Source organism: Protobothrops mucrosquamatus, unplaced genomic scaffold (genome assembly GCF_001527695.2).
Source record: "Protobothrops mucrosquamatus isolate PMUCROS unplaced genomic scaffold, P.Mucros_1.0 scaffold4973, whole genome shotgun sequence".
In the NCBI taxonomy this organism is placed as follows: domain Eukaryota; kingdom Metazoa; phylum Chordata; class Lepidosauria; order Squamata; family Viperidae; genus Protobothrops; species Protobothrops mucrosquamatus.
Genome location: NW_015390855.1, coordinates 512 through 13,671, shown reverse-complemented (window position 1 = coordinate 13,671; position 13,160 = coordinate 512). Strand labels below are relative to the sequence as shown.

Sequence of the window (13,160 nt, the reverse complement as noted above, 5' to 3'; positions counted from 1 at the left end):
TTATTATTATTATTATTATTATTATTATTATTATTATTATTATTATTATTATTATTATTATTATTATTATATCACGTGATCCTGGTTACAAGCCACTTTTTTCCACTGTTGTCATAGTTTCGAATGGTTGCCAAACGAATAATTGTAAGTCAAGGACTACCTGTACATTGCATAGAAAATGGCACAATAACCATTGATTCCCCCACACTAATTTTTAACTAGTCAAGCGAAAGAGGACAGCATCTTCACTGCATGCACGTAAATAAAACACACAGGGAAATACATTACCAACGTTAGTGCTTAATTACTGTATTGTTAAGAATCTGCACAAAATCATCTTACCATGTACGATGCAAAGATCAGGACACGTTTGTGTTTCCCACACGGCCACTGTGGGTCATCAAGCAAATTGGGATTGTATTCTGCTAACTCTCCCACTTCATTTCCTGGAAGCAAAGAAGGAGTTGAAGATTAAAAGCTCGCCAGGGTAATTTAGGAAAAGCATCTCCTGAATCTTTCTGAAGGATCTTTGCTGTCAAATCCAGACGAGGCTAAGAAAGGCTCAATTCACAGGTCACTCATTTTGCAGGGCGGGAACACACAACAGCGGTGCTCTGCCTACAGCTGGCAGGAAGGCCATTTTCTGCTACGTGGCCAAAGAAGTGCATTTTCTGACTTGGGCCAGGTCAAATATTGCTGTTTTGGTTCACTTGCCTGCTTCCTTTCTGGGTTGGCAAGCCCATATACTTCAACAGCTTACTGTGTATCATAGCAGGCAGGAATGCAAACTCTCAGCTGGTCCCTGGTTACTGCTCAAAGTATTTTTAAAGGTTTATGAATGGAATAGTGAAATATGGATCTGTTGAATTTTTTTTAACCAGGTATTAATTGACAAGAAATCTACTTTCCCCTTGTAGCCCTAGCAAAATAAAAAAGCCCCCCCCCTCTCTCCTTCCTTCCTTCCTTCCTTCCTTCCTTCCTTCCTTCCTTCCTTCCTTCCTTCTCTCCCTCCCTCCCTTCCTTTTCTTCCTCCTTCCCACCTGCCAGGAGAGAATCAATCAGATTCAACACAATCTGGACAGAACATCACATCACTGTTGCCACTAAAACAATGCAAGGAGTTAAATCTGGAAAAGAATACTTTAAGCTGGCTTTATTTTCAGTTTACCCATGGGAGACAAGCAGCTTGAGATTGCAGTGCAAAAGCTCAAAATCTTCAAAAACCCTAGAACAGGGGTAGGCAACCCAAAACACTCAAAGAGCCACTTGGACCCGTTTCCCACCGAAAACAAAACACTGGGAGCCGCAAAACCCTTTTGATATCTAAATCGGCCCTGTTGAAAAGAACTAAAAAGTTCGAAATGGCTATTCCAGTTCTCCCTTAATTCTTTGTTAGCAATCCAAATTTTGAAACACACACACACACACACACACATATCATAAAGGTAAAAAAGGATATATGCAGTGTTATCTTCCTTTTAGATATCAAAAGGGTCTCTCTGTCTCTCTCTCCCTCCCTCTCTCTCTCTCTCTTTCTGCCCTTGGTCTGCCAGTCCTCTTCCCCCACTTTCTCTCTCTCTCTCTTTCTCTCTCTCGCTCCCTCTCTCTTTCTCTCTCTCTCTCCCCCCCTCTCTCCGATCTTCTGCTCACCTGGCAAGCTGGCTTCAAGCTGTTCTCCAACAAGCTCAGGGGTAGGCAACCTCGGCTCTTTTATGACTCATGGACTTCAACTCCCAGAATTCCTGAGTCAGCATAGCTGGGCTAGCTAGCTCTCTCCTGCCCTTCCTGCTTCCTGCAGAGATGCAGCCAAGGCAGGAGCCCCGCCCCAAAAGCTTTTCAGCTTGTCAGAGAACATCGTGAGTCCACTCTCTTTTTTACACATACACACACACACACACATACAGAGACAGAGAGAGACAGAGAAGCAGGGAAGCGCAAGTGCCTCTCTCTGTCTCTGTCTCTCTCTGCAAATGGCAGAGGAGGCTGAGCCACAGGGGAAGGCTCAAAGAGCCACATGCGGCTCCAGAGCCGCAGGTTGCCGACCTGTGCTCTAGAAGATAACTACAGATAGCAAAAATACATATAGCAAAAAAAACAAAAAAAAAACCCCAACCCAAAACAGAAAGGAGCTAAACAGGCCCGTAATTTGATTAAGCAAAGGCGTATTTATATATGTTTTGTTTAGTTTAGTCTAGTGTTGAGGCACCAGGAGACTGAGTTCTAGTCCCAATTTAAGCATAAAAACTGCTTGATGACTTTGGGCTCATCACCAGGAGGCTGGGAGCTCTAGTCCCGCCTTAGGCATGAAATCCAGCTGGGCGACTGTGTCCAAGTCACTTTTTCTCAGCCCAATCCACCTCAGAGGGATTGTTGTGGAGAAAATAGGAGAAGGAAGGAAGGACTAGGTATGCTTGCTCGTTTGACTTATTTATAAAAAATAAAAAGGCGGAGTAAAATACACACACACACACACACACAAATACACCTCTCTCTCTCTCTCTCCTAATAAACCACATTAAAAAAAAACAAATAGTTCCTGAAGGTCAATTTTTCTATAAAATATATAGGACTATTCTCATTTGGCTTCAATATATGTATTTTTAAAAGCTACAAAAGTCATGCAAATGTCTGGGAAAAAGGACGGGAAAAGGATGTACTGAGTCCATTCCAAATGTGCATAAATCATCTCTCCACTGACCCCTTCCTTTCTCCCTCCCTCCTCCAGTGACCCCCTGCAGATCAGCGGTTTCTGCTGTTGTATGTTTTGTTACTCCCACAAAGCTACAGCAGGCGTATCTGACAGCTCAACGGTGCTGCCTCCCTCAATTAGTGGTGCTCTTGCCGTGGCTCCGAGCAGCAGGTGCCTGGCTCTGAGCTTCCATCCTGCTGCTTTTTGCAGAGGTGAGCTGAGTCACGACATGGCCTAGCCAAATTTTTCTTAAGGTCTCCCAGCGGTGGTTGAAAGGATTTGTCAAATCATCTTGACAAAAAAGGCCCAGCCGTGTGTGACCAGCTGCGGCTCGGTGATAAAGCAGCATCAAGAGGGCAAAATGGAATTCCTTTTAGGAGCACTTAGGGCACCCGGAGATGCTATTCTTGATGGATCGCTGAGCTAGAAGGACCAAATGGGCTTTTAGCCAGGACTCTCAAAGCCAACCTCCTGTTTGCTGCTTGTTTGTTCCTTGAAAAAATAATTAACCTTCTTTCTTTAGGACCTCTGATCCACATTTATGCAGCATTTCAAACTTTGAAGGAAAAAAAAAAAGCTAGAGACAGTTTGGTCTAGGGCAGGGGTAGGCAACCTTGGCTCTCTTACGACTCGTGGACTTCAACTCCCAGAATTCCTGAGCCAGCCATGCTGAGGGAAAAGGGAGAGGTTTCCAAGCTGAGCCATGCTGGCTCAGGAATTCTGGGAGTTGAAGTCCACGAGTCATAAAAGAGCCAAGGTTGCCTACCCCTGGCCTAGAGGTTAAGACACCAGGCTAGAAGTCAGGAGTTCTAGTCATGCTTTGGGTATGAAAGCTAGCCCGGTGACTTTGGGTCAATCACCAGGAGACTGTGAGTTCTAGTTCTGCCTCAGGAATGAAAGCTACAGTATTTGGGTGACTTTGAGCCAGTCACTTCTACCCCAATTCGTTTCACGAGGTGATTGTTGTGAGGAAAATAGGAAAAAGAAGGAATATTATGTTTGCTGACTTTAGATATACAGGTAGTCCTCGACTTACAACAGTTCATTTAGTGAGCGTTCAAAGTTACAATGGCACTGAAAAAAGTGACACGACCGTTTTTCAGTTGCAACCTTTGCAGCATCCCCATGATCATGTGACCAAAATTCAGATGCTTGGCCACTGGGTTCATCTTTATGACCGTAGCTGTGTCCCAAGGTCATGTGACCGTCTGACAAGCAAAATCAATGGGGAAGCCAGATTCACTTAGCAACTGAGTTACTAACTTATTAACTGCAATGATTCACTTGACAACTGAGGCAAGAAAAGTCATAAAATGGAGGCAAAACTCACTTAACAAATGTCTCACGTAACAACAGACATTGTGGGCTCAACTGTGGTTGTAAGTTGACAACTACCTGTACTGGCCACCCTGTTTGAAAATCCTGGAAGTTGTTTGATGCAATAGTCCTGGTTGACGTTTTTATAATCGAAACAGCAGAGTCAATGCACAAGAGAGAAGAATCAATCAGCCACAGGAAGTTTTTCAACTACTGCAGAACTAACAAAAAGAGGAAAAAAATGCCCCAAGGGGTGGACAATGTCTCCCCCAAAATAACTCAATTGAAAAGTGGGTGCAGTAAATTATTGACTGAGTCTTGGGATGAGAACCTATAACAGGCTGGCATTCTAAACAGAAGCAATCTATCCTGCTGTATTGTGTTGCAAGTCTCGCTTCTTTTTCGCCTATTTATCTCATCACTTAAAAGGAGAACTGGCTTGTTTTCAAATTTAAAAGATGGCACTCATTGAGTGATCACAGCTTGGCTTCCCAAAGCCAAAGTTGGATGGATGAAGCCTTCGCTCAAGCGTAGCAGTAAACTATTCAGAATTGCTATTTTAATGCCGTTGGTACTTTGCCCAGATTTTTTATAAGAATATATTTACATTTTTGGCTTTTTAAGGCATTGCTTCGACTTTCAGGAAATGTCTCATTTGTACCTTTTGCATAACCATGCTTATGAGGTTTTTTTTTAAATTCTATATTTAGTTGGTTTGAGACCTCTGGATGCAACCGCAGAAACCGACCTAGGAGTACACAGCCAGTATTAAATTTGATTAAATTGAGGGATTTTAAAAGAACATTTTGTAAACTCAATAATGCCTTTAAAAAAAATAACATATTGCTGAACTGTGGAAGTTGGAATCCAGATAGAGCCTATTTTCTACAAGACTCACAGCTTGCGAGGTCTCATGCCAATTCTCTGGATGTAAAGGGCAGATAGAAATACATTAAATAAACAACAGAAACTTATTTGGGTTTGAGCTGAGGGTCACAAAAGAGTAAGATGGTTGTGGGGATCTGTTCTAACCTCTCTGCCATGATTTAGTTAAATGCAGCACCAAATTTATATCTGGCTGCTACTTTTAGCTGCTACTTTTTACCCGTAAGTGTAAAAAACAGTCATTTCAAACTTTTTCAGTGTAACTTCAAACTGTCGCTAAAGAAATGGTTGTAAGTTGAGGACCACCTGTATTTGATGTGGGAGATGGTCAGGCTGAGCCCGAGGGAGAGGTCAAATGCGTCATAAGTCACGAGTCCCTGCGCAAGAGATCTAAGCCCAGCCCACTTGAATGCCTTCTTATCTCCCACTCATTTCCCTTGACCATTAATTGGTCAGATTCTTATAGAGAGCTTAAGCTTGCAATAAATCTTGATACTCATTTGAACTGCCTAGATCTCTTGATTTCCCCAGGGCTTGATTTTATCATTTCCAAGCTTTATTATAAATTTTCTTCTACGTAAGTTGACGCAAAGCAACCATTAGGTGACTTATTTTGGCTTAGTGTATGTGTGAACATAATCACTGTACTTTGTAAACCATGATTTCAATGAGGGTGAAGGTTCGTTCTGCGAGCTCGTGGGTTGGTTTCCAAACGTTTCGTTACCAGGCTGGGTAACATCTTCAGCGAAGTTTAAGGGGGGATGTCAGTGTCAGTGCTCTTCTGTTTATAAGGGCTTCAGGTGTCGGTGTGTCAAGTGAGGGTCTTGTGATGGGTCAGGTGCGAGTCATCAGTGAGAGGCTTGTGATGGGTCTTGTGATGGGGAGGTTACATCAGGTCAGGGTCATTGGGAGTTGAACTGCTGGTGGGAGGGGGCTTGTGTGGGCTGGTTAAGGATCGATGCTGTCTCTGTTTGGTTGTACGATTGATTTGGATTCTGGGGGGTTTGTAGGCTGGTTGTAGGTCAATGTGTCTGTTGATGGAATGGCTTGTGGAGTGCCAGGCTTCAATGAACTCACGAGCGTGGTGGGTGTTAGTGTGGCCAATGATTTTTGTGTTGCTCCAATCGAACTGGTGCTGTTTGGTGTCGGTTTGTAGGATTTGGGATCGTGGCGTCCGACTGCCAGCCGGTGTTCGCAGTGATTTTCCTGATTTCAGTCTTAACATTATGAATAAACAAGGTCTTATGGTTTGTCCACAAACCATGGTGGAAATTAACTATAGTACGGATTATCAGGATATGTGCAATTTCCACAGCTGAGCAGTTGCTAGGCATTGGAATGGGGCAGCTGTGGCACCCTTTGTGACAACAGAAGCCTGCCCTTGACCTTCCTCTGATCTGACCATTATAACCTTCAAAAATGGCCTGTTTCTTGGCTGTTCTTTGTTTCATATTTACAGGTTTATATACCATAGATCAGTCTCAGCCTTGGCAGCTTGAAGGAGTATGGACTTCAATTCCCAAGATTCCTCACCAGTCATGATGTCTGAAGAATCCTGGGAGTTGAAGTCCACACATCTTCAACTTGCCAAGGCTGAGAAACACTGCTACGTATGGTTTTTTTTAACTGAGGTGAACTGCAGCATGTAAGCAAGCTTGGATGAATATATTTCCACTTTTCCTGTCTTTCTCTGTTTCTATATTCTTTGCAAAGTTTCAAAATTCCCAAACGGGAGGTCTAGAATTCAGAAGAAATGACTGAATAGTCATTGATTTATATGTCTATTATTAAATGCAGAAGGCAACTGGTTAGGAGGAAATAATTGGATTACAAATTACAGTTGTGGTTTTTTACACATTGATTGGAAGCATTCAGGCAAATTAGATAAGTAGACAGCCTGGAAAATTTGCCTAGTAAAGGCAGAGCACCTCATAAATTGGAGGTTGGGCTCTTTCACTCTGTAGGATAAAACCAGGGTTGCATGCCTTCAGAGCCGGTGAGTTCCACCTGCTCAGCCCTTCCAAAACTTACAATAAAGGGGTAATTTTAATGTAAAATACATATAAATGCCTCTTCAAGTCAAGGGTAACTCTCAGTGACTTCGCAGACATAATCCGTGCAATTTTCTCGAACAAAACATAGAAATAACTTCACAATGCATTCTTCCAGATTGTTTTCAATGGGCCAGTTTACAGATGTCCTACTGGTCTCACACCTGTATGAGCCAAACCCAACTTTGCTCAATTTCTGATCCCATAAAAGTCAATTGGGGGGGGGTTGCCCTCTACTGAGGCTAAACGCCCTGGGAATAATCGTATTTCCTTTGAAAAAACAAAAAACAAAAGATGATGCTGATATTTAAAATACATGAAGCATTTATTTATTTCTTAGATTTTTTTTTATCCTTCCTTTATTACTTTATAAGTAACTCAAGGTGGCGAACTTACCTAATACTCCTTCCTCCCATTTTCTCTGCCAAAACAACAACCTGGCAGAGATGGTTTGGGCTGAGTAAGAGTCCACCCAGCCGGCTTTCATGCCTAAGGCAGGACTAGAACTCACCATCTCCTGGTGACTGTCCCAAAGTCATCCAGCTGGCCTTTATGCCTAAAGTGAGACTAGAACTCACTGTCTCCTGGTTTCTAGGCCAGCACCTTAACCACTAGGCCAAACTGGCTCTCATTTACATTTGACCTCACCCCACCCATATTTGTAGAGTCTTCTCTAGAACTCTAGTCAATGCAGCTCAGGGTTAAAAAAAATCATCCCAAGATTACGCTGAATATAGAACAGCATCTATCCTTTGCTCCAGTGCCAATTATTATGTACAAAAATGTCCTATTAGTGCAATTTTTATAATTAATTCTCAGGGTACAAACAACGACACCAAGAGGCATCATATTTTGAAAAATGTAGAATCCCCCTATTCGCTGCTTTGGAAAATGAAATGTTATCTTTTCACCCAATTGTTCCATTAAATCTACTGCTGGCAATATTCCATCTATCCTCTTAATTGCAATGCAACCACTGTTTGCTTTTTCTTTATTTAAAAGTTAATAAAAATACAGAAAGATGGAATACTCTTGTTCAAGGACTTACCCAGATCTGCAGTGGAAGGGATGGTTTTGGCTGCTGAAGGCTTGTACCTCGATCCTCCAGCTGTTCGGGATGCAGTTGCTCGACATACGGAAACAGCACTGATGCCATCACTTTTGTGGCCCACAAGAGCGTTGGTTGGGTACAAGAAGTTTGCATAGGACACCACCTGAAAGACAGTTCCACAATCGTCAGCAACAGACGCCCCATGATTTCAGCAACAGTCTATCTTTGGTTCCCAACAAGTGTTTTTTCTTGGAACTGGAATTCCCTGGGAACAATCCTGCCAGTAGGAATTTCATTTCCCAACTTCGGTCGCCACGATATAAAAAAGATGCTGAGACTCTAGGACGAGTGCAGAGAAGAGCAACAAATTGATTAGGAGACTGGAGGCTAAAAGATACAAAGAACGGTTGCAGGAATTGGGTATGTCTAGTTTGATGAAAAGAAGGACGAGGGGGTGACATGATAGCAACGTGCCAATATCTAAGAGACTGCCACAAAGAAGAGGGGGTCAACCGATTCTCCAAAGCACCTCAAGGCAAAACAAAAAGCAATGGATGGAAATTAATCAAGGAGAGAACTATCCTAGAACAAAGGAGAAATTTCTGGACACTCAGAGCACTTAATCAGTGGAATAACCTGTCTCCAGAAGTTGTGGGTGCTCCAACACTGAAGGTTTTAAAGAAGAAATTGGAAAACCATTTGTCTGAAATGGTATAGGCAACCTTGGCCCTTTTATGACTCGTGGACTTCAACTCCCAGAATTCCTGAGCCAGCCACGCTGAGGGGAAAGGGAGAGGTTTCCAAGCTGAGCCATGCTGGCTCATGGGAGTTGAAGTCTGGGAGTTCATACTGGGAGTCGAAGTCCACAAGTCATAAAAGAGCCAAGGTTGCCTACCCCTGGTATAGGGTTTCCTGTTTAAGCAGGGGGTTGGACTAGGTCCCTTCCAACTCTGTTATTCAACTTTAACTGCCTATTTGGAAGACACAAGCTCAAATTGTTGGAAGGTCATTAACACATCAGCATTTTGACCTTGAAAGATTAATCCAAATCTGGGAATCCAGAACTAACCAGTTTTAAATTCAAACGAGCCACCCACAGGGGGTTTGCTAGCCATGTGGCTTGTGCATGGAGCGAGCAAGCGCCTTCAACATTTAACAGAGCAGGCATGACATGCCCACTGCATAAGGAGAAGATTCAAAGGGAAGGAGTTGAGAGCAAATTAATTACAAATAGTTTCAGTACTTCTAAAAACATATTTCTTCCCAACTGATGTCTATAGAGATTCTCAACCTCATCCAGGTCCTGGTTGTTCCAAAGCTGCTTTTCCAAAAGGCAAGTGGACCTCCTTGCTTTTTTCCTTGAAATGTTTCGCTTCTCATCCAAGAAGCTTCAGTTCTGACTGAAGTACTTCAAGGAAAAAAACCAAGAAAGTCCAGTTGCCTTTTGGAAAAGCAGCTTCGGGATATGGAAGCTGATTCCCGCCCCCCCTCTACAAACGTCCACATTACAACTCAAATGGTTTGTTTCATTTCGTGGGGTGTGTATGTGTCTTACCTTGCCATCTGCACCTAGTTCCACGCCTTCCATCCCTAACACCATCTCCGTAGTGGCTGAAATTCCCCCCGACGGATGCCTCTGCTTCTGGCCCTCTATTCTCAGCTCACTGTCCAAGGCAGAAGGAGAGCAAAACAGAAAATTCAAAGTTGCTTTCTTCTCATCCCAGCCCAAAGCAGCTCGATCAGCAGTTAAAACAAAAAAAAACATATAAAACACCCGTACATATTGAAAAATTAAAAGGGCAATTCCCTTGTCTGAAAGTGTTTTTTTTCTTTTTAAACATTAGAGGAAAAAAAATAGTTCAGTAAATAGTTAAGAGGACTTAGCTGGAATTCATCCTATTTTTAAAAGAGTTTCGTGTAGTTGTATCCGCGGAGAAGGCTCAACGGTTAAAAGTTATTCCCACGATTCGAGAGGACTGAAAACGCAATACAGCCTTTGAACTGCAGCCTGGAGGATATACCATAATATAGGAAAAGGCGTAAGCTTGAAAAGCTATAAAATACACAAAGATCTGATCCGGCTATGGGAACCTCTTTGCTAGAAATAACATCTGTGAACTTTACTTTGTACTCATCCCCCCTTTCAAAAACTACACAAAAATAGGAAGTTTCCTGCCAATTGTTAACTCCTTTAAATTTATGCCCCAGTGGGATAGTATGGTCACACAGCGCTTAGAAAGAAAACATTCTGCCAGCTTTCCCTAGCCAGCTGTCCTTTGGATGTGATGCGATTGTAACTCTCGGAATTCCTTGCAAAAAGACGGGAAATGTGGGAAGGCTGTAATATGTCAGAATTTCGAGCTTGAAAAATTAATCCAAAATTGGGAACCCAGAACTGACCAACTACCAAAACTATCTCTTAAAGTAGGGGTGTCAAACTCAATTTCATTGAGGGCCGCATCAGCATTGCGGTTGCCCTCGGGGGGCCGGGTGGGTGCGGCCTACTGGGTCGGCGTGGAGTGGGTGTGACCTACTGGGTGGGTGTGGCCAGCTCTACATCATTCGCGTCAAGGGTGCCTGTGGGGGCCTGGGCAGGAGTGGGACAGATCTGAGGGTCTCTGGCAGAAGGGGGGGGGACCGGGGCAAGCGCCAAGGCATGGTCCATTTCTTCATTCCTCACAAAGGGTGACACCTCCCCAGCAGGCACCCAGGGGGTGGAGCCAATACGGCAGGGGCCGGTTCCTCGCTGTTTCCAGACGGCCTTGTGGAGCTAAGACTGAATGTGTTTCAGCATAAATGGCCACCACAAAATTGTACATTGGCTCCTGGCCAGCCTGGGCCGGGGCCAAGGCAGCGGGGGCCGTTCCCTCACTGTTTCCAGGATGGCTTCGCAAGCCCCATGAAACCACTTCGCGGGCCGCATCCGGCCCCCGGGCCTTGTGTTTGACATGTCTGTCTTAAAGTGTGTATATGGGTAGTCCTTGTTTTGTGACCATAATTGGGACTGGAATTTTCAGTTGCTAAGGGATGTGGTCATTCAGCAAATCATTACATGACCAGACCTGATTTTATGACCATTTTTTTTACCACGGCTGTTAAGCGAATTACGTAGTTGTTAAGTGAATCACATGGCTGTTAACTGAAGCTGCCTTTCCCCAATGACATTGTTTGTCAGGAGCGAGCATGGAAGACTACAAATTGCAATCACAAGACCCCCCCCCTCCGGGACACTGCAACCACTGTAAATACACGCCAATTGCCTAGCAACTGCGGGGATACTGTATTGGTCATAAGTGTGAAGAACAGTTGTAAGTCACTTTTTTTCAGTGGCATCGTAATTTTGAACCATTGCTAAACAAGTGGTCGTAAGTCAGGGACCACCTGTAATTAATAACCCATGAGCTCATAACCTATTAGACAAGCTTGCAATTGTGTTATTCTACTGCCTTTCCCCTAAATTGTTAATCAGTAGCTAAATTATTTGGGGTATTCAATCTACATTTCCCATCCCCAGATAATTCATTTTGGCTTTCATTAAAATGAAGCACTTTTGAATGGTTTCACTATTTCCCATCAAGCTAGAAAGAAGTTTCCCATACGTTATTTATAGCATGGGGACGTCTGTCATGAAAATATCCATTTCCTTCTTCACGGCACTAATCACAGGAACTGGAGTGATGAGTTATTTTATTTTTGTGACAAGGCTAATTAAATGTGATATACATCCAGCAAGAACCCGAAATATGTCGTGGGATTTCTGGAGGAAGGGTTATTAAATGAACGTCTGCTTATCAGCCTTCCTTTAATTAATCTTTAATGTGTGATTCATTTCTTCTCAAATTCTGAAGTGCGTGGGCCAGGAATATAACTTACGGAGTGCAATATTGTTACGCACATTATCAACAGTGCTTGGATGAACTGATGTGCATTCATGCTGGATGGATGATTCCCAAATGGCCATCATCTTGTAAGTAGAAAAGAGCATCTGAACATTGACCTGTCCTGTTAAGACTGGAACAACCAGGAACGGTTGCTGGAATTGGGTATGTCTAGTTTAATAAAGAGAAGGACGAGGGGGGACATGATAGCAGTGTTCCAATATCTCAGGGGCTGCCCCAAAGAAGAGGGAGTCAAGCTATTCTCCAAAGTGCCTGAAGGCAGGACAAGAAGCAACGGATGGAAACTAATCAAGGAGAGAAGCAACCTAGAACTAAGGAGAAACTTCCTGACAGTGAGAACAATTAACCAGTGGAACAACCTGCCTCCAGAAGCGGTGAATGCTCCAACACTGGNCTCTGGAACGAGCTGCCCCCTGAGATCCGGGTGATCCCGGATCTCCCCTCCTTCCGCCGCGCCCTTAAGACCTGGTTATTTCAGCAGGCAGGACTGGCCTAGGGGTATTTTAAAGGGGTTTTAAATTAAATTTTTAGTAGAAGCGGCCAAATTTAAATAGTTATTTTTAATCTTTTTAAATTTTGTATTGTATCATTGTGTTAAACTGGCTGTAAGCCGCCCTGAGTCCTCCGGGAGAAGGGCGGGGTATAAATTTAATAAAATCTAAATCTAAAATCAAATCTACGGAGTTCAATATTGTTACGCACATTATCAACAGTGCTTGGATGAACTGATGTGCATTCATGCTGGATGGATGATTCCCAAATGGCCATCATCTTGTAAGTGGAAAAGAGCATCTGAATATTGACCTGTCCTGTTAAGACTGGAACAACCAGGAACGGTTGCTGGAATTGGGTATGTCTAGTTTAACGAAGAGAAGGACGAGGGGGGACATGATAGCAGTGTTCCAGTATCTCAGGGGCTGCCACAAAGAAGAGGGAGTCAAGCTATTTTCCAAAGCGCCTGAAGGCAGGACAAGAAGCAACGGGTGGAAACTAACCAAGGAGAGAAGCAATCTGGAACTAAGGAGAAACTTCCTGACAGTTAGAACAATTAACCAGTGGAACAACCTGCCTCCAGAAGCGGTGAATGCTCCAACACTGGAAGTTTTTAAGAAGAGATTGGACAGCTATTTGTCCGAAATGGTATAGGGTTTCCTGCCTGAGCAGGGGGTTGGACTAGATTACCTCCAAGGTCCCTTCCAACTTTATTATCATCATCATCATCATCATTAAATGTTTCAAAACTAGACTTCTATACAGCTTTATGTAAA

General features: G+C 43.3%; 1 protein-coding gene across 1 annotated transcript in view; it reads right to left on the bottom strand.

Moving 5' to 3' along the window:
* Positions 1-9,657, bottom strand: part of LOC107299468 (CDK5 and ABL1 enzyme substrate 2) — a gene marked incomplete at its 5' end in the record, with an annotated part of 23,562 nt that extends 13,905 nt beyond the window's left edge. Inside the window, 3 exons of the mRNA XM_015828824.1 lie at positions 343-446; positions 7,991-8,156; positions 9,549-9,657. Of these exons, the coding sequence (XP_015684310.1) occupies positions 343-446; positions 7,991-8,156; positions 9,549-9,657 (379 nt within the window). The remainder of the gene's footprint in view (positions 1-342; positions 447-7,990; positions 8,157-9,548) is intronic.
* Between the last annotated feature and the right edge of the window lie 3,503 nt (positions 9,658-13,160).